General features: G+C 49.1%; 3 protein-coding genes across 5 annotated transcripts; 1 reads left to right on the top strand and 2 right to left on the bottom strand.

Annotated features, from left to right (window-relative positions):
- Positions 1-391: 391 nt before the first annotated feature.
- On the top strand, positions 392-12,836 carry Naaladl1 (N-acetylated alpha-linked acidic dipeptidase like 1). Its single transcript, XM_027408518.2, has 18 exons — positions 392-576; positions 657-829; positions 906-1,027; positions 1,189-1,311; positions 6,131-6,414; positions 6,498-6,602; positions 7,081-7,166; positions 7,288-7,407; positions 9,171-9,256; positions 9,337-9,400; positions 9,483-9,550; positions 9,687-9,778; positions 9,865-9,955; positions 11,469-11,550; positions 11,632-11,805; positions 11,882-11,969; positions 12,073-12,165; positions 12,381-12,836. The coding sequence occupies exons 1-18, from the start codon at positions 392-394 to the stop codon at positions 12,565-12,567; spliced, it is 2,223 nt and encodes a 740-aa protein (XP_027264319.1). The 3' UTR covers positions 12,568-12,836.
- Positions 12,837-12,855: 19 nt separating this feature from the next.
- On the bottom strand, positions 12,856-16,230 carry Sac3d1 (SAC3 domain containing 1). The gene is made up of 2 exons (XM_027408522.2): positions 15,436-16,230; positions 12,856-13,435 (listed from the first exon to the last, which is right to left on the bottom strand). The coding sequence occupies exons 1-2, from the start codon at positions 16,199-16,201 to the stop codon at positions 12,939-12,941; spliced, it is 1,263 nt and encodes a 420-aa protein (XP_027264323.1). The 5' UTR covers positions 16,202-16,230; the 3' UTR covers positions 12,856-12,938.
- Positions 16,231-16,641: 411 nt separating this feature from the next.
- On the bottom strand, positions 16,642-26,206 carry Snx15 (sorting nexin 15). 3 transcript variants are annotated; one of them, XM_027408520.2, is made up of 8 exons: positions 25,972-26,206; positions 22,402-22,437; positions 22,081-22,201; positions 20,491-20,606; positions 20,257-20,404; positions 19,829-19,972; positions 17,827-18,084; positions 16,642-17,150 (listed from the first exon to the last, which is right to left on the bottom strand). In XM_027408520.2, exons 1-8 carry the CDS (start codon positions 26,068-26,070, stop codon positions 17,059-17,061), a joined length of 1,014 nt encoding a protein of 337 aa, XP_027264321.1. In that variant the 5' UTR covers positions 26,071-26,206; the 3' UTR covers positions 16,642-17,058. The 3 variants fall into 3 exon arrangements, with proteins under 3 accessions (XP_027264321.1, XP_027264320.1, XP_027264322.1); XM_027408519.1 differs by lacking the exon at positions 25,972-26,206 and adding an exon at positions 25,687-25,881; XM_027408521.2 differs by lacking the exon at positions 25,972-26,206 and adding an exon at positions 23,998-24,308.
- Positions 26,207-27,556: the final 1,350 nt, after the last annotated feature.

Raw genomic sequence — 27,556 nt, 5'->3', positions numbered from 1 at the left:
GTCTGCTCACACCATCAAGGCACCAGTGTCAAAGACTGAATGACCTTGATGAGGACACAGAGGTGACAGGGTTCACAGTGGGGCTGTCAGCAGGGCCCTGTATGTCCCAGACCTGCTGTGGTGTCAGTTTCACAGGGAGACCTTGGAAGGATCATTCCCTTTGCTAGCTGTGGTGTCACCACATTGTCCTGGTTCCTTCAGAGAGCCCTTTCAGGTGAACAATTCAAAATGTGGTTCAGGTGTCAGCTCCTGGCTGGCACTGCAGGATGTTCCTTACTTAGCTCCTCAGCACTGGGGCAAAAGAACAGCACCACCCAGGAGTAATGGTTAACCAGCTGGACACCCCATATATGAGGAAGCCCAGCCGGGGCTGCTAGGCTGTTTCCTCAGGATGCATTGGGCGAAAATCCTGGGGGTGGGCATTGGGGCTGCTGCCCTCTTTGGACTGGGGATCATCCTGGGCCACTTTGCCATCCCCAAAGCAACTGACACTTCAGACTCCCAGGACCTGGACCTGGCAATCCTTGATTCCATAATGGGACAACTAGATGCCAGCAGGATCCGAGAGAACCTTCGGTGAGAGGTGGGTCCTCCCAAACTCCCGGTGGCCAGAGGCCTCCCCTGACACACTCCACCCTCCCCTGCTCACCCTTCAGAGAACTCTCCAAGGAGCCACATGTGGCCTCCAGTGCTCGGGATGAGGCCCTGGTTCGTCTGCTGCTGGAGCGCTGGCAGGATACAGAAACTGGCCTGGACTTAGCCAAGACCTCTGAGTATAAGGTCCTGCTCTCCTTCCCCCGCCAGGAGCATCCAAATATTGTGGAAATTGGTAAGGTCTTGTCCAGGAATGCTGGGGTGGTGAGGGCTGCTGCTGGGCCCAGCACTGACCGGGTCTTCTCACACAGTGGGTCCCAATGGAATGGTCTTCCACTCCTTCCAACCCAGAGAGAAAAATCTGACCGGGGAGCAGGTGGGGCTCAATGTGTTGCAACCTTATGCCGCCTATGCACCCCCTGGGACCCCAAAGGTGAGCCTGGAACCCTGCCACGACCATATTCCATCTCTCTTTGATTCTCACTCTGAAGCAGAGGAGGGAAGAGAACCAAAATCCTTACTGCTGCTCTGTCTTTGTATCCCTTTTACCTGCCTTTGGCCAAGCCTGACCTACAGATCTCCTCTTGGGATTAGGGCCAGCTCGTCTATGCCAACCGAGGCTCAGAAGAGGACTTCAAGGAGCTGGAGACTCGGGGCATCAACCTAAAAGGCACAATAGCCCTGACTCGATATGGGGGCGTGGGACGCGGAGCCAAGGCGAGTAGCATTCACTGTGTAGGGACCTGGGTAGAGAAGGGCCAAGGATGGACAGAAAAAGGAGAAGAGGGTGGAGAGGCTGGGGGAGGAGGCTGAGCTGTGAGCTTATGTGGGATTGTGTCCCCTGAACACCTGGGCTTGTGCTGCCAACAGGGACAAAAATCCAAGCTCTTAAGTTCTTTTTTGTTCCCTCAAGACAGGGTCTCTCTGTGTAGCCCTGGCTGTCCTGGAACTCACTCTGTGGATCAGGCTGGCCTTGAACTCACAGAGATCTGCCTGCCTCTGGCTCCCTAGTGCTGGGATTAAAGATGTACCCCACCACTGCTCAGCTAATTGGCAAATTTTTTAAAAAAAAGTTTGAAAAGTCTTTTTTAAACTTTTTTTAAACATTTATTTATTTATTTATTTATCTATTTATTTGAGGGGAAGAATGTTCCTGAGTGTGGGAACAGAGGACAACTTGCAGGAGTCAGTTCTCTCGTCCCACTCTGTATCCTGGGGATTGAACTCAGGTCACCAGGCTTGGTGGCAAGCACCTTTTACCTGCTGTGCCATCTTACCAGCCCAGGAATAGACTCTTTAAGTTGTGTTTTATTCAGAGACTTGGTGATCTATGAAAGTTTCACAGGCTTACATCTTAAAACTGGCATTTCCTCCCCAGCCAGGAGATCATACATGAGAAAGGAGACGCAAAGGCAGGCAGTCATTCTGGAGCTCCGTCAGACTCCTTTGCTAAGGGCTAGCCATATATCTGAGACTTGTAATGTTTTTGTCTCCCATCTACTGCACTGTCTGCTCCTTCCCTGGGTGCTGAGCTCAGGCCCTGAGTCTAATTAAGTCTCTGCTGATTCCAAATGTGTACTTTGAGACCAGGGACTCAGGCTGGGCCAGGGCTAAGGGAACAAACACACCACTAACAACATATCCCATAGCCTCCTTTCTGCAATGCAGACGATCCTGAGGTTCCACAGATGGCAGCCAGTCTAGTCAAACTGGAAAGCTTCAGGTTTTAGGGAGGCAGGTTATCTCAAAAAGTAAATTAGAAGTGGAGCATGCCTTTAGTCCCTGAAGAGGGAGGCAAAGATAGAAAGATGTCTGTGAGTTCCAGGCCAGCCTGCACTACATAGTGTTTTCCAGGTTTAGAAAAAAACAAAACCAAAGCCAAAACAACAACAACAAATAACCAAGCCAGGTGTGGTGGCACACAGCTTTAATCCCAACAAAGACAGGAGGATTTGTATGACTTTGAGAGTAACCTGGTCTACATAGAGAATTCCAAAACAACTAGGACTATATAAACAAAGCAAAAATAATAACCTAAACAAACAAAAAATAAGGTGGAAAGTGATCAGGTGCACAGACACTTGTACACACACACACACACACACACACACACACACACACACACACACACAAAAACACCCCCCCAAAAAACAAAAGAAAGTAAGAAAAAAGAAAGAAAAGGCTGGGGGATAGTAGCTGCTGCTTGTTCTCTTCTCCAGTTTTTCTTTCTGGCTTTTCGAGACAGGGTTTCTCTGTGTAGCCTTGGCTGTCCTGGAACTAGCTCTGTAGACCAGGCTGGCCTCAAACTCATAAAGATCTGCCTGCCTCTGCCTCCCGAGTGCTGGGATAAAAGGCGTGCGCCACCACTGCTTGCCTGCCTTCTTGTCCAGTTTTTCAAGGGATATATCCTATCCTAGTTGGGGTTTCTTTCTTTCTTTTTCTTTTACTTATTTTTGTTTGTTTTTCACGGCAGGGTTTTTCTGTGTAACCAACCACCCTGACTGTCCTGGAACTCCCTCTGTAGATCAGGCTGGCTTGGAACACACAGTGATGTGCCTGTCTCTGCCTCCCAAGTGCTGGGATTAAAGGTGTGCACCACCACAGTGAAATTTACTTAAGGTTTCTATTGCTGTGATAAATATCATAACAAAAGCAACTTGGGGAGGGAAGAGTTTATTTTCTTTATCTGATGTAGCAGAGGCTAGCCTTGAGCTTATTATGTAGCTGAGGATGAGCCTGAGTTTCTGGCCCTACTGCTTCCACCCACCATGTGTGCTCGGATTAGAGGTGTGCCACAGTAGGCCTGGTTTATAGCACTCTACTAAACAAGCTACGTCATTGTTAGACTCTCTTTTGTTTGTTTGCTTGTTGTTTTTTTCCTGTTTTGGAGTCTCATTATGTAGCCAAACCTAGCTTCAAACTCAGTGTGTATCTCAGGTTAATCTTGAACTCCCAATCCTCCTGCCTCAGCCTCCCAAGTTCTGTGGTTGCAAGTATGCACCGCCATGCTCAGCGATGCTCACCTTTTTAAAAAATGATATGTGGGAAGACTGAGGAAAGTCCTTATGCTACAGGCCAGACTAACCTAGAACTCCCTATGTAGCCCCAGGCTTATCTCCAACTCAAGGTGATCATCCTGCTTCAGTCTTCTGAGTACTAGGATTACAGTTGTGAGCCCCATGCCTGGCTTGTCTGTCACAGTTTTAAAGTCTATGATGTGTTAAGAACATTGGTGATATGCACCACCATTACTGTCCATGTAAGTAGCATTATTTGAAACCAACATTCCAAGGGCTGTAGAGATGGCTCTTTCTGGGCCTGAGTTCAGTTCCCAGATCCCATGTCAGGTGGGTCACAACTACCTGAAACTCCAGTTCCAGGGGATGGGACACAGATATTGTGGGAAATTACCAATACAGAGCCAAGTAGAAATGCAAGGGTATTTAATAGGGAAAAGCCTTACTAACAGAGTGACCTAGCCAGCCGGCATGGCAGCAAGTCTGTACAGCAAGCCGAAAAGCAAAAAACGAAAGCGAAACCCAGCCACCTGAAACTCTCAATCTATATTACCCTGACCACGCCCTCGAAGGCGTGGTTAGGCACACCTATAGCCAGCCCCTAAGTAGGCGTGGCTACAGCTTCCCCTACAGGACACCTCTGGCCTCTTCAGGCACTGGCACCCAAGCACATCCCCACTTACACACAGACACATACACACAGACACACACAATTTAAACAAATAAAATACATTTTTCCTTTCTTGAGGGGTGGGAGGTGGGAAGGGCTTTTCTGTGTAACAGCCCTGGCTGTACTGGAACTGGATTTATAGACCAGTCTGGCTTCAGACTCATAGAGATCTGAGTGTGTGCTGTATTTTGTTTTATTGAAACTGAAATTCCATTTAACAATGTCTTCTCTCATTGAACTACAGACCCTTGATATCCTCAACTTTAATTTCTTTTGTAATTTTAATTGATGTGTGTGAGTGTTTTGCCTGAGTATAAATGCAGTGCCCACAGAGGCTAAAGAGGACATCAGATCCCCTGGAATTGGAGTTATAGATGATTATGAGCTATCATGTGGGTGCTGGAAACTGGACCCAGGTCCTCTGGAAAAGTAGCAAGTGCCCCTTTTTTGTTGTATTTTTTTTTCCAGACAGGGTTCCTTTGTGTAGCCTTGGCTGTCCTGGACCTTGCTCCGTTTAGCAGACTGGCCTTGAACTCAAGGAGATCAGAGCCTGCCTCTGCCTCCACGTTCTGGGATTAAAAGCATTGTGCCCCATAGCCTGGCACAGCTAATGCTCTCTCTGGACATGCCAACTTCTTTATTTTTTATGAAAAAGGACTTCAGACATTTGTTTATGTGTCTGTCTGTGTGCCTGTATGTGCATGTTTATGCTGTGTGGATGCCTTCAGTGCCCAGAAGAGAGTATCTGATCCATTTGTGGTAGAGTTACAGGTATAATCATACATCATCTGTCTGTGGTGGTGGCGGCAGTGCACGCCTTTAATCCCAGCCCTGGAGAGGCAGAGGCAGGCAGAGCTCTGTGAGTTCAAAGCCAGCCTTGTTTACAGAGTGAGTTCCAGGAAAGCCAGAACTGTTGTTTTATTTTGTTTTTCGAGACAGGGTTTCTTTATGTAGCTTTGGAGCCTATCCTGGCACTTTCTCTGGATACCAGGCTGGCCTCGAACTCACAGAGATCCGCCTGACTCAGCCTCCTGAGTACTGGAACCAAAGGTGTATGACACCATACTTGGTAATATGTAGCTTTTTGTGTTTGACTTATTTCACCTAGCCTAACATTTACAAGGTTCCTTGAAGTTGTATAAGGACTTTATTCCTTTTCAAGTCAGAATAACATTCCATCTTTGGACTGCAGATGTGGTTCGGTTGGTAGAGTGGTTGCCTAACATGTAGGAGGCTCTAAATTGGATCCTCAGCAGCCCTCAGAACTGGATGTTGTAGCCCACTCCTGTAATCTCAGCACTGGGGGCAGGGTGTGAAGGCAGGAAGATCAGAAGTTCAAGGTCATCCTTGAATACTTAAGAGAGTTTGAGGCCAGCCTGGGTTGCATAAGACCTTGTTCCCAAGTATGTACACCACCTCTTACTCATTCATTTGTACATTGATGGACATTTTGGCTGTTTCTCATTTTAGATGTTGGGAATAGTGCTGCTTCTGGAAGGTATACATCATTTTTTGTTTGTTTGTTTGAGACTGAGTTTTACTCTGTGGTCCAGGCTAGCCTCAACTGCACAACAATCCTTCTGTTTCTGCTTCTTGAGTTCTGGGATGCAGGCATTAGCCACAGATGACTATATACCTGCATAGTATTCCATTAAAGGCTATCTTCTACTTTTTCAGCCAGACACAACCAGTAGCCCAAGTAGTTCTGCCATAAATGTCTTGTGCCAACATTATCTTGCTCATAAGAAGACAGAGCGATTCTGATTTCCATATAGAGAAGACAGGAAGAAGTGTAGGGCCTGCCTGTCCCCATCTGTCACTTACACACAGCCTCCTCTGCCTTCTGCAGGCCATTAATGCTGCCAAACATGGAGTGGTCGGAGTGCTGGTGTACACAGACCCTGCTGATATCAATGATGGGAAGAGCTTGCCCAGCGAAACCTTCCCCAATTCCTGGGGCCTGCCTCCCTCTGGTGTGGAGCGAGGCTCCTACTATGAGTATTTTGGGGACCCTCTGACTCCCTACCTTCCAGCTCACCCCTCTTCTTTCCGCCTGGATCTTAACAACATCTCTGGATTTCCCCCAATTCCTGCCCAGCCCATTGGCTTTGAGGATGCAAAAGACCTGCTCTGGTGAGCCTGCGCCCAGTCCTCTGACTGTCCCCAGACACCTGCAGATGCCAATCTTACCCTCCTGGGCACTCTCTCCTCCACAGCAACCTCACTGGAGACTCTGCGCCAGATCCCTGGCAGGGAGCACTGGGCTGTGACTACAAGCTGGGGCCAGGCTTCAGGCAGGATGGGAGCTTCCCAGAAGGCAGGTGAGGCAGGCTTCTCTCTTCCTTCCAGTTCCCCCAGCCCCCTTCCTCCCTGATTCCCTCTTACTTGGCTTCCCTCTTCAAGACCATTTCAGGCCTCTCTAGAGCAGCTTGGTCTTTGGAGGGAAGCTCACTGGAAGGACTGTGACTCACTAAACCCCTCACGGGGTCTCCCTGACCCTCCCACCCACTTTCTACTCCAGCCTCGCCTCCTTTGAACATACTCCAGGATCTGGGCAGGGCACTCTTGGCCAGTGTCTGCTTCCCCATCTGAGCATTCCTGCTCGCAGGTGTCCCCTCTTCCCAAGCCACGAAGGCTTCCAACCAAAAGAGGGACAGCTTTGCTTACTACTGCTTTTCTTGGTCCTACTGGGCGAGTGACTAATGGTGTCATCTCTCTTTTGGACTCGCTTTCTCCTGAATTTGATAAGGGGACAGGAGAGGGCTTAAATTCTAATCATATCCTTCATTCCACCCCTAGTGAGGTAAAAATGAGTGTCCACAACAGTCTGGAGCTGAGAAACTCCTCCAATGTCCTGGGCATCATCAAGGGGGCTGTGGAACCTGGTGAGTCTGTTTGCACCAAGCCCTGCCACTCCCCTGGGTTCTGCCGTGGTTGCAGCCCACCTTGACCTGCCTGCCCAGTGCTGTCCCTTCTCTGCCTTTCTGATTTTGGTCCTCCCTTCAGATCGTTATGTGATCTATGGAAACCATCGAGACAGCTGGGTACATGGAGCGGTGGACCCCAGCAGTGGTACCGCTGTCCTCCTGGAGATTTCCCGAGTCCTGGGGACCTTGCTAAAGAAGGGTGAGACTATCCTCTCTGCTGGTCGCTCCCTCAGAAGCCCACGAGTCATTTCCAGCCCACTTCTTCCATTACCTCCCATCTCCAGGGCTCACCTGAGCCAGGCCGTGAGCCCTGGAGGCATAAGTACTTGGGCACCAGCCCCTGGTCTTAGGAACCTTGGGGTTCAAGGAACAGATTACTGATATATGCATCCATTTCAGGAGCCTCCTGTGTGTCTTGGTAGAGTCAGGCCCCACAGGCTGTAAACATGGTCTGTCCAGGCTCTGCCACGCCTTTTAAGGCAAGTCTAACTATTCTGATGACATTCCAGCCCAGAATTCCTCAGGGGAAAGGGTGGTGTATCCTCAGGTAGGGCAAGGGGTCATAGCTAGGGAGGAAGATGAGCAGCCAGGGACAGTGGCAATCAGAGGAGAGATTAGGAAGGAGGTTAAGGGTGTCTGTGTCCAGGTTGGAAAAGGCACTTGTGACATGAACTGAAGAGTTGTTGGCAATGACAGGAGGTCAAAGAGATGTGGTCAAGATCAGCTGAGGAGGGCAGATGGTCAACTGAGGATAGGTAGATTCCTGGAGTTCTGCGCCAGCCAATCTAGCCTTCTTAGTGAGTTCTTGACCATGGAGACCTCATCTCAAAAAACCAAGGGATTAGTCGGACATAGCTAATCTTTTCCTTGTGCATTTTGTTTGTTTTTTGTTTTTCGAGACAGGGTTTCTCTGTGTAGCTTTGGAGCCTATCCTGGAACTCACTCTGGACACTAGGCTGGCCTCGAGCTCACAGAGATCCACCTGCCTCTGCCTCCCGAGTACTGGGATTAAAGGCGTGTGCCACCACTGCCTGACCACATGTCTGTGATCTTAACACTGGGAAGGCTGAGGCAGGAGGATGGTGAGTTTAAGACTAACCTGTGCTACAGGAGTAGTTCTAGGCCAACTTGAACTATATAGCATGATATATATATTATATATATATATATATATATATATATATATATATATATATATATATATATATAATTGTTTCAGAAAACAATTAAAGTGAGACTCAAACAATAACAATCAAATAATGCAGTTGCAGCCAGAGGTGACAACAAAACAAGGAACATGTGGAGCTGAGGGAATGTGGAATTGATGAGGGGCAAGCATCAGAGTCCCCAGTGTGGCTGGGGACTGTGGCAAGCACACTGTGGGTAGGTAGCCTAGAGATGGAAGCCAGACAGCAGAATGCTGTGGGAGGAAGGGTGGAGTCCTGGATAAATCATAGGCCTCTGGAGATGGATGTCTAGATTTAAACCTAGCTCTGCTGTCTACTGGCTATGACCTTGGGCAAGTCATTTAAGTTCCCTGTCCTCAGTTTTCTCAACTGTGAAATGGAAAGATACCGTTGTAAGGGTTGGTTTGGGATAAAGCCACTGGGCAAACAGTAATGTATTATCAATAAATATTTCCTGAGATGTTTGGAGATTGAGAACAGAGGTTCAGATTTCCTCAATGCAGGTCTACCATGAACCAGAGAGGAGGTGAGGCATTCTGGCCAAAAGAGACCCTGACCCAGGGGTTCCTGGGGTAGGGTATGTTGAGAGTGGGAGGCTAGAAAGAGGATTGGCTCCTGGAAGACTGGTAGGAGGGTGCTAGGTCTCCCTGACATGGACTGTACCCCTTTTCTAGCTCTTCCCTCCCTTCCATGTACCCAGCCTACTCCTGAAGTCACCCTGAGTGAGAGGACCCTGCCTTCTGACTCCTCATGCCTCTCATGCCTTTTTCTCCAGGTACCTGGAGACCCCGCAGATCCATCATCTTTGCCAGCTGGGGGGCAGAGGAATTTGGGCTCATCGGCTCTACGGAATTCACAGAGGTGAGTGAGCCCCACAAAAGGATGGGTGGAAGGGGTCCTGGATGGGTGGTAATGGATTGAGGTGTTCCCCCACTCTGTAGGAGTTCCTCAGCAAGCTACAGGAGCGCACCGTGGCCTACATCAACGTGGACATCTCTGTGTTTGGTATGGGAAGTTCTGCCAGCTGGGGGTGGGCTGGAAAAGGAAGGATTTGGGTCCAAACAGGTTTCCTTACTTCCTCCCACAGCCAATGCTACCCTCCGGGCACAGGGGACACCCCCTGTACAAAGCGTGATTTTTTCTGCCACCAAAGAGGTACAAGGGGTTGTGGTGGATCTATGTGGCGTGGGGCCCAGGGATTACAGCTGATCTGGAGATTGGGATCTGGCAGAGACCCCATCCAGTTGTTGAGGCTGGGTTTCCTGAGCCATCAGATGTTCCTCTCTACCAGATCAGTGCACCAGGTCCCAGTGGCCTCAGTATCTATGACAACTGGATCCGATACACCAACCGCAGTAGTCCAATGTATGGCCTGGTCCCCAGGTGAGCCCAGAAACCAGAAAGGCAGGACCATAGGCTCAGCATGTCCACCCAGCACCCTCCAAATGCTGTTCTCCTCCCTCTTCTAGCATGGGTACACTGGGTGCCGGCAGCGATTATGCCTCATTCATCCACTTCCTGGGCATCTCTTCCATGGACCTTGCCTACACCTATGACAGAGTGAGCAGTCTTCCACATCACGCCCCTCCCTGTACTGTTGCATTAAATCTCAGGGGAGGGTCTGGTATAGAGCGGCTCTGGCTCATTCACTCAGCAGCTGTGTGTCTTTACCGACACCCTAACAAAATTGACTTTGAGGAGGATGGGGTTTTTTTAGCTCACAAGTCTAGGTCACAGTCCATTACAGCAGGAAGTGACAGCAGTAGGAGCTCCAGAGAACACATTACATTCACAGTGAAGGGCAGAAAGCAATGAGTGAATGCATGATTGATTGCTGGTGCTCGGTTCAATTTCTCCATCCCTGCCCTAGGGAATGGTGCTACCCAGTATGGTCCTCCCAACTCAGTGATTGTAATCAAGATAGACTCCTACAGACACACCCACAGGCCATCCTGATCTAGACAGTTTCTGAGTCTCTTCCCAGGAGATTCTAGACTGTGTCAAGTTGACAATGAAAACTAGCCATTAACCCTGAACAACACAGGCCAACTATCTTAGTTAGGGTTTCTATTCTTTGAAGAGACACCATGACCACATCAACTTTTATAAAGGAAAACATCTAATTGGGGTGGCTTACAGTTTCAAGGGTTTAATCTGTTATCATCATGGTGGGACATGGTGGCATGCAGGCAGACATGGTGTTGGAGAAGGGGCTTAGAGTTCTACATCTTGATCCCCGGGCAACAGGAAGTGAACGGTGTCACTTCAAAGCCCACCTCCACAGTGATATTTCTCCAACAAGGCCACACCTACTCAAACAAAACCACATCTCCTAATAGTGCTTAAGGGGGCCAATTACATTCAAATTACCACACCAACTTTCTTAAATTATCTGAGCATGTTTATACTCATCTAATATTTGTATTGTCATGCCATGTTATGCCTTATTGAGGAGGAAGAAAAGACTGTTGTCAATCAGTTGTAGGATGGCAGTGACTAAGGAGAATTGAGTTTGGAAATGCCTTTGTGGTTATCAGCACTAATCAAGCAATGTTAGAGAAGTAAGAGGATTCATAAATTTCTTTGGGGGACTGAGGAGGGAGCTGCAGCTCTCTGACTGGCCTGCACTTTTTTGTTTTTGTTGCTGTTGTTTTTCAAGACGGGGTTTCTCTGTGTATCAGTCCTGTCCTGGCACTCACTCTGTAGACCAGGCAGGCTTCAAATTCAGAGATCCACCTGCCTCTGCCTCGACAGTGCTGGGATTAAAGGCGTGAGCCGCCACCACCCAGCTGGCCTGCACCTCTTGAGTAGATGCCCTAAGGCCCTTTCTCCCCCTGGCTATGCTGCCCTTGCGTAGTACATCTGGGATCCCCATATCTGACTCCACAACCCTAAGCTCTTCCTCTGCCCTATCTGGGAGATATCAGGCAGGTTAGTCCCTGAGCCTCAGTTCCTTCTCTCAAGTGGGAATTCTGAGGCTCACATGACATACTAACACAGCTTACAGGTGTCGCTGACTGTGGGCATACAGACTTCCTACCTCAAGTCTAGCCCCTCTTCCTTATTCTTCTAGAGCAAGACCTCAGCCAGGATCTACCCTACCTACCACACGGCTTTTGACACGTTTGATTACATGGAAAAGTTTCTGGACCCTGGTGAGGAGGGAACAGGGACAGTCTGAGGAGGGCAGAAGGATGGGCTGAAGATGCAATCCTGGCCTTGTGTCCCCTCTACAGGTTTCAGCAGCCACCAAGCTGTGGCCCGGACTGCTGGGAGTGTGCTTCTAAGGCTCAGTGATAGCCTCTTCCTGCCCCTTAAGGTCAGTGACTACAGCGACACACTCCGCAGCTTCCTGCAGGCTGCACAAGAGGATCTCAGCACCGTACTACAGCAGCATGGTATCAACCTGGGTACGCATACCCCAACACAGAAGTTCAGGGAACCCTGTATCCCCAGGCAGGGCTAAACTAGATGTTTCCCACCCAGGTCCCCTGGTGACTGCAGTGGAGAAGTTTGAGACAGCAGCTGCAGCCTTGGACCAGCGCATCTCAACACTGCAGAAGAACAGCCCCAAGTGAGCATGAGCAGTGGGCAGGTGTCTCGAAGGGGACACTAAGGGCACACATCAAGCCAGTAGCTGAACTGCTGGCTTGCAGGGTGACCCATATGCCTTCCAGTCCCTTGCAGGTACGGATGGTCAATGACCAGCTAATGCTCTTGGAACGGGCATTCCTGAACCCAAGGGCTTTCCCAGAGGAGCGATACTATAGGTGAGTCTATGACAAAGCTCCTGGGAGGTGGGGTAGAGCAATGATCCCCCACCCAAAGAGGTTCCTTCACTGCCCAATCCACTCACCGACGGTGGTTGGGAGTGAGGCCCCGCATGCCCTGCTCTAAACCCTGGCTTTCAGAGACCAGACCCTGGGAACAGTGAGGAGTTCCAGGCTAAGCCCTCAATAACCGTCAGCTTGCTATTTCTCCCCAGTCACGTGCTCTGGGCACCCAACACAGCCTCTGTTGCCACATTCCCGGGTCTGGCCAATGCCTATGCCAGGGCCCAGAATGCCAACTCTGGATCTGAAGCTTGGGCTGAAGTACAGAGGCAGCTCAGCATTGTAGTAACGGCCTTGGAGGGTGCAGCAGCCACCCTGGAACCTGCACATGACCTCTGACCCTAGCCCGCCTCTTGGGTTTTTCCTTTACCTTGCACCTCTCACACCTGTTTCTCTGGAGAACGTCCCAGTTTTTTCTGAGGTCAGGAGTAGATACAACCAGGGACCGCTCTCAAGCTTTTGAGACAACAGCTGGGGGTCCTTGCAGTTAAAGACACCTGCTAATGGTAGTGAGTGAAATTTGGGCCCAAAGAAGAGTGTAGAGACCATTGTCCAACCTTCTTTCTTGCCCTGCTCTTCAATGTTCTATCTCCCCTCTTAGCCCTCAAATAAATGAAGTCTAACAAGTTCCTGTAAAATGAGTTCCTTTTATTATGTGGGAATCATGAAAAGAGCCCCAGGTGCTCTGGTCCAGTTCTTGGACAACCCTCTCAAGCTGGAGATCCAGGTCTGTGCATGTCCTTGTCTTCCTCTGCCATGACCACTTCCTCCAGGGTGTGTCCCTGCAGCTTGCTTCCCACTAATATGTGGCAGGTACCAGGAGGTGGGAGTCCTTCCTCAGAGTAGCGACCCCTTAGGAATATTACTCTGTCTTTATCTAAGGTCAGTCCATGGGCCTGACACAGGTCCTGTGCTTCGTGGAGTCCATCCAGGGCCAGAAGGTGTACTATGAAGTCCAAAGGCAAGGTCTGTCCTTTAGGAGTGCTCAGGGCACGGGCCAGACAGGCCAGGGCTTTGCGGCGGGCATAGCCAATGTGTCCCTGCACTGCACAGCTCTGTAGGTAGGGCAGGGTGCGAAGCAGGCGAAACAGCCGGGCATGGTTGCCTTCACGGAAGGCAGCATCAACAGCCAGAGCAGTCTGAAGGGGTGGGCAGGCACGAAGGGTGGCAGGCAGCCGTAGAACTTCCTGCAGGGCTTCCACAGAGCCTGAGGGCCAAGAAGCAGAAGCAACAACGCTTAGTATTTTGTGTATCAGGCCTACCCCACATGCCATCCCCTCCAGCTCATTTCCAGAACTTAGAAATGTCTGCTCACCTGACAACTCCAGTCACGTCCCAGTCATGTGCCCTCAGAGAGGCTGACCCACTTCCTCTCTCCTCCAACCAAGACCCAGCCACCACACAGACCCTCCTCTGATCTATTTGAGGTGCTACAAGACCACACCTCCTTCAGTCTAAATCCTTACAAGGGAGAAGTGGACAACAGTTTTACATTTACAGATGGAGACACAGACTATCTATTAAGAGTTTCTATTACTGAAACAGAACACCATGACTAAAAGCAAGTTGGGGAGAAAAGGGTTTATTTGGCTTACACTTCCAAATTGCTGTTCATCACTGTGGAAAATCAAGACAGAAACTCAAGCAGGGCAGAATCCTGGAAGTAGGAGCTGATAAGCCCATGAAGGGGTGCTGTTTACTCACTTGCTCAGCCTGCTTTCTTCTTTTTCAATTTTTCTCTGTGTGTAGCCCTGGCTGTCCTGAAACTAACTCTCTTTGTAGAGACCAGACCAGCCTCAAACTCACGGAGCTCCACCTACATCTGCCTCCACCCCACCCTCCTCAGCCAGTGTGGCTGGGAGTAAAGGTATGGGTCCCCCCCTCCCTGCTCAGCCTTTTTTTTCTTCTTCTCTGATGACTCTGGCTGTGTCAAGTTGACACACAAAAGCAGCCAGTACACAAGTCAAAACAAGGGCTTGCCTGAGACTGTCCTAGATCTCAGGCTAATTCTGCTAGACCCAAACCTAAATTTTCTGACTTGGGTTTCCCACTATCTAGGCTGCAGTATCAAAAGGATTTTTGGCTAGGCAGTGGTAGCTCACGCCTTTGATCCCAGAACTCCAGAGGCAGAGGAAGGCGGATCTCTGTGAGTTCCAGGCTAGTGTCTGGTCTACAAAGCGAGTTCCAGGACAAACAGGCTCCAAAACTACACAGAGAAATCCTTTCTCGAAAAGCAAAAAACAAACAAACAAAAAAGTAAGATTTTGGGTGCCGGCTTCATCTCACTCACTTCTCTATCTGGAAAGGTTGTATTTTTAGGAAGACGCTCTTTCTTTCCAGGAAATATTGACTACTGGAACCTTGGACCACTTTTGTAAATTAGTGAGTTTAAAAGTCACTCTGGGAGGGGTTGGAGAAATGGCTCAGCAGCTAAGAGCACTGGCTGCTCTTCCAGAATACCTGGGTTCAATTCCCAGCACCCACATGGCAGCTCACAACTGTCTGAAATACCAGTTCCAGGGCATCTGATACCTTCACATCAATGCACATAAAAAGTTAAAGTTAAAAAAAAAAGTTAAAAAAAAAAAAAGAGTCACTCTGGGAAGGGTTGGAGAGATGGCTCAGCAGTTAAGAGCACTGGTTGTTCTTCCAGAGAACCAGAGTTCAATTCCCAGTACCCATATGGCATCTCACTACTTCTGTAACTACAGTTCCAGGAGATCTGACATCCTCACACAAACAAAACATCAATGCACATAAAATAAAAAAAATTAAAAAGTCACTCTGTGTGTGATCCAAATATAATGCATTCACATATAAAATAAAAAAACCTGCCTGCCTCTGAGTTGGGATTAAAGGCACCTGCCACCGTGCCCATCTCCTTTTGATAAATTCACCCACAGAAAGGACCTTTTAGCAACTTGTGTCAAATTTATTCATGGGCCAGCCTACCGAGTAGTTTAAAAATTTGGAAAGCATTTTCTAGGCCAACTCTCTATTACTATTCCACCTCCCTCCACCTCTATTATGGAGAAGCCCAGTTTGGGAATGACAGACCTGAGGTCCCAAAAGTCGGGATTAGGAGGAGCTATTGCTGAGTGATGAAAGCCGCCGTATCCCTTAGCTACACTTCGCCGCTGATGCTAGAATTGCTTCTCTCCCAAGATCCTCGGGTCCCCACTCTCTGCTCTGTGGGACCCGACTTACCCAAATTGTAGAGCAGAAAGAGGCCCTGGAAGGCGGCCTGGCGGGGGTGCGGGGCCTGGCCCCGCGCGTAGCAGCGCCGCAGCGAACCGAAGCCCTCCTGCACCTGCGTCTGCAGCAGCACCGGGTCCGGGGCTCCGCGCGCCTCTTCGGGTCGCAGCCGCGCCACCACTGCCAGCAACGTGGCCTGAGCGGCTTCCAGCACCGCCGCTGTTTCCGCGTCCCCCACGCCCTGCAGCGACAGATCAAGCCGCACAGCGCGCAGGCGGTCCGCCACGAACCCCGCTACCTCTGCGCACGACGCGTCGGCGCGGCCGGCCACTTCCCCGGCCAGGTAGCGCACGGTGGCCATGAGTACCGGGGGCGGCCGCAGCAGGCTGGGCGGGGGCCGGGGCTTGCCCGCCGCCGGCCGGCTGTACTCCTTCACGGCTCGCCGCGGGTCGGCTCGGGGCGCGCTCCCACGGCCGCCCGGCTGCACCTCCAGTCGGTGCAGGCGTCGCTCGCGCTCGCGTCGGGCGCGCTCGGCGGCCGGGCACATGTCCGGGCATAGGCCCCTCGGCAGCTCGCAGCCGGACATGGCAGGGCTGTGGGTAGACGGAGCACACTGAGCATCTCGGGGCCAGCGGACACGTGGCGTTGCATCCTCTTGTGAGCTCAGGAAACACGCGTGGGGCCCAGTTTGGCTGGCCCGCCCCCGCTCACCCGGGTTTCCCAGACACCGCAATGCCGGAAGACGTTGGCTCCCACGGGCTTCGGAAACGCCTCTCATCCTCCACCGCGCCTGGCCTCGGCTTTTCCCCTTTAAGCCGTCCCATGATGCACCGGCTTGTAGTCCAGCGATGAGGCCACACCTCCCCAGGTCTTCCGGGATTTAGTGGATTTTAGCTTTTTGTACTTGGGGCTGTCGAAATAGGTAACCCTGCCTTGCCTATCTCTCCATTATCTCTTTACACACTAAACTAGTGCGGTGGGCCTGTCATTCTTTGTCTCCCTCGAGATAGCCTCCCTAAGCGTTTTGTTTTGAGACAGGGTCTCACTATGTAGCTCTATCTGGCTGGCCTTGAACTCAATAGAGATCTTCCTGCCCCTGCTTTCTGAGTGCTGGGGTTAAAGGTGTGGTCCCCACACTCATTTGCTAGACACAGCTTATTCAACTCAGTTGGTACAATGTAAACTCAACCATAGACAGTAATAATCATGCGGACCTGGTTGTGTTCGGACTCGTTTTTATTCACACATATTTCAATTTTATAAATTTTTCACTGGTCAAAGAATCATTTTCCTTCCAACCATTAACAAAAAGAAAAAAGAAAAACCCTTGTAGCTTGAGGGTCTTACAAAAAAGGGCAGTGGGCTAGGTCTGGCCACAGACTGCAGGCTGCAGACCCTTGTTCTAGATGGGTGAATAGACATAAAACAGACAGGCAGGACCAGAAGTTCAAGTCTGATTCCAAAGAGGCAGGCAGGTTGGAGCTGAGAAGTCTTTGCTTTTCTCATACTTGGTCCAGTTAAAACAGATATGGCCCCTGGGGTTCCAAGAGCAGGAAACAAGGCCAGGTCCCAAGGAAAGACTGAGTGGAGGAGGCTGGCAGTGCTGGAGCTGATGTCCCAGGAAGGGTCCACTCCTCAAGGCAATTGCCCATGGAGGGTCTCTGCCCGCCTCAGGTACTCAGCTGCCTTCTTTTTCACACCTTCCCGTCGGGCAGGGGATGGGTCACCTGTAGAGAGCAGAAGGCCTCCAGAGTCCCTGGCCTGAATGTGCCTTTCCCTGGGTCATAATGTCTTTTCCCCATTTTATGAGGCTATTAAAAAATTAAAGAAAATTCCACCCAAGGTCTCTGGCTGACCTGTGACAAATGAAGGCTCCTGGTCCTTCTTTTTTTCTTTAAAATATTTCGTGTATGTGTGAAATTGAACATATAAAGGTCAGTGGTCAACCTCAGATGTAGGTCTCCTCTTTCCATCATGTCTGAGACCCGGTCTCTTTGTTGTTGTCTGCTGCATATGCCAGACTCACCAGCCCTGGATGGAGTTTCTGGGGATTCTCATCTTCCCACAGGAACACTTGGCTTCCTGAGTGTGCTGTTGCATGCTACTTTGTGTAGGTTTGGGGAATTCTTTTTTGTTTTGTTTTTTTTCTAGACAGGGTTTCTCTGTAGCTTTGGAGGCTGTCCTGGAACTAGTTCTTGTAGACCAGGCTGGCCTCGAACTCACAGAGATCTGCCTGCCTCTGCCTCCCAAGTGCTGGGACTAAAGGCGTGTGCCACCAACGCCCGGCTGGGTTCTGGGCATTCTAATTCAGTTCCTCATGCTTGCATGGCAAGGCACTACACACAGTCATCTCCCCAACCCCTCTGCTTTTCACTGCCCTGTCTTCCTTACTGCTATACTCACCCGAGACTCCCTGAAGCAGGATGTGCACCCCATCTCGGTAGCCTTGGAGGGCAGCAGCATAAGCCCCTGCCTTTTCATTCCGAAGGGCTTGAGTGATGAGCTCTGTGGCCTGGCTCAGGTAAGCTGGGGCAGGTTCTCCATCCTCAGACTCTTCCTTCTCCTGTCCTCCTGGCTCCCAAGGTTCCTGGTCCAGTCTTTTGGACTGTACCTCCATGGCTGCCAGCTCACCAGTGTGGGTGGGGCTGGGACCTGTACTTTCTGTAATAAAACGGGGAGGATTCAGGCCAGAGTAGCCTTCTTTCCCATGGTATGCTGTCTACCCCAGGCTTATTTTGTTTATCAGAACACCAAATTGTCCCCACTGGAGGGGAACAGAGCCTGGAAAATCCCAAATTCACTTGAGATTCACAAAATCTGTTGTGATCTGCTTGCTTCCTTTGGCTCAGGAGCTTTCTGTAAAGGGTTAGTTTATTGTTGTTGCATATATGAGTGAGTAAGGCACAAGTGTGCTGCCGTGGTACCCATGTAGAGGCCAGAGGACAAGTCTTGGGAGTTTTTTTTTTTCAACCTAGGTGAGTTTGGGGGATGGAACTCATGTTGCCAGGCTCACAAGGCGTGCTTCCACCTTCTGAGCCATCTTACTGGTCTTTGTGCCTCTGCCTCTCTAGTGCTGGGATATAGCCATGTGACACTTTACCTTTTTTGTTGTATTAAAGGCAGGGTCTCACTCTGTAGGCCTGGTTATTCTGTAATTTGCTGTGTAGACTAGGCTGATCTTGAATTCACAGATCTGCCTGCCTCTGACTCCCTGAGTGCTGGGATCAAAGGTATATGCCACCATATCCAGCTTTCCGATTAAAACAAAAAGTAGTGTGTGTGTGTGTGTGTGTGTGTGTGTGTGTGTGTGTGTGAAAGGCAACTTGCCAGAATCTGTTCTGTCCTTCTATCATGAGTCCAAGGCATTAGGCTTATTGGCTAGTACCTTTATCCACAGAGCCATCTTGAAGGCCCTTATTTTTGTTTGAAATAAAACTGGGTGGTGGTGGCACACTCCTTTGATCCCAGCACTCAACAAGCAGAGCAAGCTGGATTTCTTTCTTTTTTTTTTTTTTTTTTTTTTTTTTTTGGTTTTTCGAGACAGGGTTTCTCTGTGGCTTTGGAGGCTGTCCTGGAACTAGCTCTTGTAGACCAGGCTGGTCTCGAACTCACAGAGATCCACCTGCCTCTGCCTCCCAAGTGCTGGGATTAAAGGAGTGTGCCACCAACGCCCAGCTTGCAAGCTGGATTTCTATGAGTTTGAAGCCAGACTGGTTGACAGACAATTCAAGGACACCCAGGGCTACACAGAGAAACCCTGTAAAGCGGCACTAGAAATTGAACCCAGGCTTCCATGCACGCCAACCAAGCATTCTTATCAACTAAGCCATGTCCCTAGTGCAGTTAGCCACTCTAACACCCTAGTTGTAGTCAGTGAATTTTAGAATAAACTAAGCTTTAGTGTCTCTTTGCTAGGGATTTGCAAGTAGGAGTTAAGTACTCTGACCTGTATTGGGAACCGGCCTGACTCTGATGGCCCCCCAGGTCACCATGGGAGTTCTCATACCTATTGTTCTTCGATCCCGGACCTCACCCCCTTTGACTGGGGCAAGATTCCATTTTCTGTCTGTTTAGTTTTGTTTTTGAGATTATGTAGCCCTTACTGACCTGGACTGTTATGTAGACCATGCCAGCTTCAAATTCAGAGATCCTCCTGCCTTTGCTTCTGCCTCGGATTCTGCCACCAGGGCCACAGCAGGTTCATGAACAACAGAACACTATGATGCTGCGCTACCCTGAGTCTGCTCAGAGAGGAGGGCTCAACTCCTCCACAGCTGCTCAATGCTGCTCATGGCCATGGAGGCTGCCAGCCTGGCTTCAGAGTAGCAGTGCCACGGGGCTTACACAGATGGCATGTACTCCCTTCCTGCCCCTTAGCTCCTCTTACCCCACACCTGCTCCTTACCCTCTTTGGAGTAAGGGTCGAAAAGGGCAAGTTCAGCCTCAGAGAGGGGACCTCGGGCTGGGGAGCTGGATGCTTCCTCAGTGCTGTCACAGCTGAAGAGAAGATCCAAGGCCTCTTGGGCAGGGCTAGACGGTAGGGGATCCACTGAGGAGAGACCAGGGGGACATTAATGCCTACACCTACTGCTTCTCAGCTCTCAAAACAGAATCTCTGTCTTGATTAGTCCTTGCTGAAACCCTGGGTACAGATAAGGCTACTATTAGGTTTGGGCCTGTTTTACAGATTAGCAAACCGAAGCCCAGAAAAGAAAAATGTCCTTGTTCAGAGTCCATCCCTCCATCCCACCCAGGTGAGTGGTAGAACTGCCCCCTATACTTCTCCTTGAGATCCCTGGGAGAACTTCACTCCCTTCCATGACCCTGATATACCTGGCACATCCAACTCCTCCTGGCCCCTCCTTTCTGCAGGCAGTGGCTGGAGTAGCCGGGCCTCATCAGGAGGTGGTGTAGGAATGAGAGGGGGAGGCAGTATGCACAGGTTCCTGGACACCTCAGAGGGCCGTGTTACTTCCCCACCCTGCAGGAGACAAAGTCCAGCATGGGAGAGGAGTCAGGAATCTAGCTGGTTGGGGCTGAGGAGGTGGGGTGAGCAGATGAACTTACCCGGAAAAACTCCTTGAGCTGGGGACTGTTGTTGAGTGCAGGGATGGGTACTGTGAAGCGCAGCAAGTCCTCTGCACCCTTGCGCCTTTCTTCGATCACAGAGGCTTCAAACCGACCTGCAGACCCCGGACAGGAGGGCAGCAGTGACTACGGGGACTTTTGGTTCCAAAGTCCACATTTCCTGGTTCTTCCTGAGAAGTGCTAAGCAGCCTGCTGGACACCCCCGCCCACATTCTCCTACGAATCTTCTCTGGCTCCTCTTGCAGGCATCACTCTCCCTGTTCATTCTTCCTCCAGATGTGTAGTGAGTACCCGGCTTCAGGTTAGTGAGAGAAATAAGCTCCTCGTTCTCAAGGGTATTGTAGCATAGACAGGAGGAGGCAAGGCATGCTTTGTTTTGTTTTTAAGACAATGTCTCAGCTCTGGCTGGCCTGGAAGTTGCTAGATAAACCTCAGACTCAGAGATCTACATGCCTCTTCCTTCTATGAGCTAGGATTAAAGGCGTGAGCTATCATGTCTGGCAAGAAAGGCCATTTGAAGAGGCTTGGATATAATGAGGAGGAAAGTAAAGCTCAAAGAAGGGAAGTGGCTTGCCCAAGGTCACAAAGCAAGAGGATGTTTCACTGCTGGGCATAGTGACCACACATCTGTCACCCCCCTACTTGGGAGGCTGGAGTAGGAAGATCATAAGAAGGTCAAGGCTAGCCTCGGCTACATTTGAGACCTTGTCTCAAAAACAAAGCTGGGAATGGAGGCGCACACCTTTAATCCCAGTACTTGAGAGGTAGAGGCAGGCTGGTCTCTGAGTTTGAGGCTAACCTGGTCTACAGAGCTAGTTCCAGGACAGTCAAGGCTACACAGAGAAACCCTGTCTCAAAAAAAACCAACCAACCAACCAAATAAACAAACAAAACCCCCAAAACAAACAATACAAAACAACAACAACAAAAACCCAAAGCTATATGCAGAGTTGTCGAACTCTGCCAGTTAGTGTGCTGGGGGCACAGCCTTCACCCCACTCTGTTCCCTGTGATGGTCTTTTTGGCCTGGCATGACCTGCCAGCAACTCTTCACCTCATTGCAAAGGAATATTCACTTGAGTCTGAGAACGTCTGTAGCTAATGGACTCCTAGTTCTCCGCTATGAAAACTAGCGTGGTTCTGTCACTCATGGTCTCCCTGACTCTCTCCATGTGATGCTCCCTGCCATCTGCCAGCAACAGAGCCATCAACACATGTTGCTTCTGAATCGTGCACCAGAGCCATATGTCAGAATAAGCTTCTTTTCTGTGTAACCGAGACATCCAGTCTGTGGTATTGTGTTACTACAACAGACTAAGGCTCAGACAAAAGCCCTTTTCCTTGCTGAGCCTCATCTCGATGGGAATGGTAATAGCCCAACACATAATAAACAGTAGGTTGCTCAGAGCTTCAGTTTCCCCATATTTCAATGAGACCATCTCAGGAGTCCCATTCAGTTTTCCAAAAGTGTCTGTTCAGGGTGTGGGACCACATTCACCAGCCCCCACTAGTCCGGGTCCCCTTTGCCTAAATCTACCTGCATAGTGGGGTCAGAGGTACAATACTCACCAAACACCTGGGCACGGGGGAAAGCTGGAAACTCTTCTAGGCGGCGGAAGAGGTTGCGGTGAGTATAGGCCAAGTCCCCATGCAGCTTACGGAAGTCACTGTATCGCTTCCAGACTACTACCTGCAAGGCATGTGAGACTTGACCTGGGCCAGCATGGAAAGTGGCCTTCCCATGCTCACTGTGTCCTAGGGGCTTAGAAGGACAGCACACACCTCTCCAGCACAGGCCAGGGAAGAAGGCTGGTCTTTGCAGTTACCACCTGTCCCTTACTGATACTGGATCTGTTTATGGAACAGTCCCCACCTTCCCAACAGCCTTACCTCTTTGATATCTTCTGGGTCCTTCTTTGAGATGAACTGAGAAAGGAAAGGCAAGAGCTAGGTGAGACTAGCCTGACACTCAACACTGCATTACCCCTCAAAAGCTGAGGGAGCCCGCCCCAAAGGAGTCCTAGGATATAGTGCCTGTTGGAATAAGAGGGTCCTGGAATTAAAGTTTTGAGCACATTTTCTTTTTGGTTTCCTGTAGTCCAGGTTGACCTCGAACTGGCTGTGTAGCAGAGGACAGCCTTGTATTCCTCATCCTCCTACCAAGTGCTGGGATTATAGATATGTACTACTAGATTCAGTTATTTTATTATTTATTTTTGGTACTAAAGATTAAAATCAGGACTTGTTGAGACCTGCAGTAGCATTCCCCCATTGAGTTACATCCTCAGCTCCTTGAGACATTTTTCTGTTGTTCACTTGAATCTTCATCTGGGAAATGTGAGGATACTAAACATCTGTCTAGGATCTGGGAAGTGGCAGCACACAGCTTTAATCCCAGCGCTCGGGAGGCAGAGGCAGGAGGATCTCTGTGAGTTCAAGGCCAGCCTGGTCTACAAAGCTAGTTCCAGGACAGCAGGGCCACACAAAGAAACCTCATTTCAGAAAAAAACAAAACAAAACAAAAAATATCTGTCTAGATAGCCCCATATTCAACTTTATGGTTTTTGTTTGTTTGTTGAGGCATGTGACAGCATGTAGATTAATAAAGGTAGATTAATTTAAGTTATAAGAAGGCTAGTTAGAAACAAGCCTAAGCTAAAGCTGAACTTTCATAATTAATAATAAGTCTGTGTCATGATTTGGTGGGTGGAAGTCTGCAACAGCTTTCAACTTCACCTTTATCCCAATTCCTTCCAAAGGCCAAGTTCTGGTATTCAGAAAGCAAGGAACTCCACTTATCTAAAGAAATAAGATTCTTCCCTGGGATCCAGTTCTTCATTAAGGAAGAAGCCCTGAGGTCACTACCCATAAAGACAGAAGCAGGCAGTGCTGGGCACTTAGGAAGAGCAGAATTGGCCCGAGACAGAATTGGTTTTCACTGTTATGTTTATGGGAGTTTTACAGTAAGGCCGTACAATTTGGAATGGGTAACAGTTTTCAAGACATCCTTTCTTTTTTCTAGACCTCAGCCAATCAGACACGATTAAGATGCCTACTTAAAGGTTAAGGATGGGGACTGGAGTGCTGGCTCAGTAGTTAAGAGCACATTTTGGCCAGGCGTTGGTGGTGCACGCCTTTAATCCCAGCACTCGGGAGGCAGAGGCAGGCAGATCTCTGTGAGTTCGAGGCCAGCCTGTTCTCCAGAGCGAGTGCCAGGAAAAACTCCAAAGCTACACAGAAAAACCCTGTCTCAAAAAACCAAAAAAAAAAAAAAAAAAAAAAGAGCACATCTTGATCTTCCAAGGATCAGAGTTCAGTGCCCAGAACAGCACCTTCTGAGCCCCATAAGCATCCACACACAGTTGTGATACACATTCAACAAACATATACATCAATTAAAAAAATAAAGGGTCGAGAGAGATGAGTCAGCAGTTAAATGCACTTTCTGCTCTAGCAGAAGACCTGGGTTTGGTTCCCAGCACTCACCTGGCAGATCAAAATCATTTACAACCAATTCCAGGAGATTCAGTATCTTTTCTGACCTTTGAGGTCATCAGGCATGTATTTGGTGCACATAGATAAATGTAGGCAAAACACTCATATATAGAAAATAAATAAATCTGGAGCTGGAGAGAAGGCTCAGAGGTTAAAAGCACTGACTGCTAAATTTTATTGCCAGCACCAACACAGAGGCACACAATGGCCAGGGGGATCCACTACCCTCTTCTGTCTGCCTCAGGCACTGCATGCACAGTGTACAGATACACATGCAGATAAAACACACATACATGTTAAAAAAAAAGAAAATCCTAAAACATTTTTTTAAGATGTAAGTAAATAAGCTGGATGTGGTCTGCCTTTTAATCCCAGCACTTGGGAAGCAGAGGCCAGCCTGGTCTACAAAGTGGATTCCAGGACAGCCAGGGCTGTTATACAGAGAAACCTCGCCTCAAAAAAAAAAAAAAAAAAAAAAAAAAAAAAAAAAAAAACCCACAAAAAAAAGAAAGAAAGAAATTTTAGTAAATAAATTTTTGTGTTTTTTTTTTTCTTTGAGACAAGGTTTCTCTGTAGCTTTGGAAGCTGTCCTAGAAATCACTCTGTAGACCAGGCTGACTTCAAACTCACAGAGATTCACCTGCCTCTGCCACCCTAGTGTCGGGATTAAAGGTGTAAACTACCTCTACCCAGCTATATATCTTTAAAAGACAAGGAGAGCAGGGTATAGTGGCACACAATATCCCAGCATTCAAGAGGTGTGTGTGGGGGGGGTATCAGTTCAAAATCATCTTCAGTTACATAGTAAGTTTGAGAGAGGTATATAGGAGGCCCTGGGTTCAATCACTAGCACTGGGAAAAAGAAAAAATATATGCATGTGTAATGCATATAACTAGGTCTAAAAAGCTATCAGGAAGACATGTAAGAAAGGGTGATAAATGTTTTGGAATCCTTCCTACACTCCAGCTATCTTCATAGAAACAATTATTTTGTTTGTATTTTTTTGGCATGGAAAAAAACAAGTTATTAGGCAGAATAATAATACCAATAATAATAATAATCCCAAAACATCTAGGATTCTGACCTAGATTGACTTGGGAGTGACTTTTATGTGTTTGCTTCCTTGTAAGAACAGTGGACAAGCTGAAAAGGGGTACAAGAAAACGTACTAGCCAGTTCTCCCACTGGAGGCCTCCATGGTTACAGGCCCTTGGGTAAAATTCTAAAAGCATTCTTTCATGATGATTTATTTTAATAGTTTTCTACATGTCTCTATGTGTTCATTTTAAGTCCAAGCGTTAAAAACACCATCAGCTTTTATTTACTTCCCTAGCCAGCGGTGGAGATGGAGACTTTTTCAGTCCTTTTGAATTGTGTGACCTTTTGAAAAAAAAAAAAGTGTGTGTGTGTGTGTGTGTGTGTGTGTGTGTGTGTGTGTGTGTGTGTAACTCCTCTACTCCCAGTACTCTGTGACTTTGAGGCCAGCCTGGTCTACATAGTGAGTTCCAGGACAGCCAGAGCTATGTAGAGACTCTTGTCTCAAAAACACACACACACACACACACACACAAAAACAAAACAAAAAACAAAAAAGGTGTGTGGGGGAGGGGACGGGCGCTTTTATGTATCAAGCAGAGCTAATAACCAAAAGTTACTCCAAGCGATTAGAGAAGGAATACTTGGGTTAGCCCGTAGTTTTCTTGCTTTGAGAAATCTGTAGACTGCATCTGGACGACGTTAGTACCCGGGCGGACGAGGACGCAAGCCAGTCGGCAGTCAACAGCGGTCCGCAGCCCCGCCCCCAGGTGGTGTGCGGCGCTCAGTCCGCGGCCTCGGGCTCCTCTTAAAGGGAAATCCATTTTTGTAGGCCACACTGCGACCTCCCTACGCCTCTTTGCCTTTAAGGGACGACACGGGTCCCGGGTGGCTTAAAGGGGTAGGTCCCCCGCTGAGTCCCACCTCACCTGCGCGGTCACTTTGTACTCGGTGTAGCCCTTGGGGTGGGTCCTGGGGTCGGAGACTGTGTAGTGCCGCAGGAAGTCATCCTTTGCCTGGCGCGACATGACAGCGAGCGGGCCGCAAGCTCCTCCTCCTGCACGGCGTCCCCGCTCCGTGGGTTCAGCCCGATGCCACCGCCAGGCTCGGGCCTGCGCCCTTCTCCAGGTCCAGGGACCTAGTCGCAAGTGACACAGCTGTTCTTGGCCTGGGGGCGTGGTTAAGGGAGTGTCTGACAAGTTCTAGGTCACTGGTAAAGCGGAGGTCTAGGTAGAGAATAATTGGCTGGTTGTTTTGGGGAGGTTTTCACCAGCTGGTCTCATCTTGGTATGTGATTGAACCCACCTCACGCCAACATAAACCTTCCTTCCTTACAGATCTCCGGAACTTCTGCTTTGTTTCTCCTCTTCTTCTTCTTCTTCTTCTTCTTCTTCTTCTTCTTCTTCTTCTTCTTCTTCTTCTTCTTTTATTTTTTTGGTTTTTCGAGACAGGATTTCTCTGTGGCTTTGGAGCCTGTCCTGAAACTAGCGCTGTAGACCAGGCTGGCTTCGAACTCACAGAGATCCACCTGCCTCTGCCTCCTGAGTGCTGGGATTAAAGGCGTTCGCCACCAACGCCCTGTTTCTCTTTACATCCACCCAGCCTCTCTTTTTTTGTTTGTTTCTTTTATTTTTCAAGACAGGGTTTCTCTGTGTATATTTGTATGTTGTCCTGGAACTGTGTCTGTAGACCAGGCTGGCCTCAAACTCATAGAGATCCTCCTCTCTCTGCCGCCTGAGTGCTGGGACTCAGGCTTGTGCCACTTCCGGGCTATTTTATCAATTAATTTGAGCCACGGTCTCCACTGTGTTGCCTAAACTAAACTTATGGGCTGAAAACATCCTCCTGCCTCAGCCTCCTGAGTATCTGGAACTACAGGTTCCTGACACAGAGCCTAAGCCACCCAACTTTCATTGTGTTCAAAATGTGCCAGACAGAACCAAGTTAAGTTCCCTGCATCCCTGTGAGGGATTGGCTGGGTGGTTAACATTTTCTGATGCTGAAAAAGTTGGACAGTGACAGAGGCACTGAAATCACAATGCTTATAGCTGTTTGGATTCTCCTCAATTGCCTTATATTTGGGGGAAGTGGGAAGTACCCAGGTTGGACTCAAATTCACTATGTAACAGCTAGGCCATTGGAATAGATGGGGTTTCTGGGAAGAGAAAGGAAGAGGGGAGGAATCTAGAGTTCGGGACACCAGGAGACACTGAGAGGAAACAGGAGGTCCAAGTTGGAAGACAGGTCATGCCACGTGATAGAATGTAGATTAAGTTATAAGAGCTAGTTAAGAACAAGCCTAAGCTATACGCTGAACCTTCATAATTAAGTCTTCATGTAGTTATTTGTGAGGCGGTGGCCCAAAGAAAAGTCCAGCAGACTACATATTGCCCCAGCTCAGGGCTCAAATATCAACATGGGGACTGAGAAGAGGTCTGTCTGGTAAAGGAGGCCCTGCTGTGCAGCAGAGCATGTGAGCAGCTGGCATGCTAGGTAAAAATGCCTGCTGCATTG

Source organism: Cricetulus griseus, chromosome 3 (genome assembly GCF_003668045.3).
Source record: "Cricetulus griseus strain 17A/GY chromosome 3, alternate assembly CriGri-PICRH-1.0, whole genome shotgun sequence".
Lineage (NCBI taxonomy): Eukaryota > Metazoa > Chordata > Mammalia > Rodentia > Cricetidae > Cricetulus > Cricetulus griseus.
The sequence above is the reverse complement of the archived record's forward strand: the minus strand, read 5'-3'. Positions and strand labels throughout refer to the sequence as shown.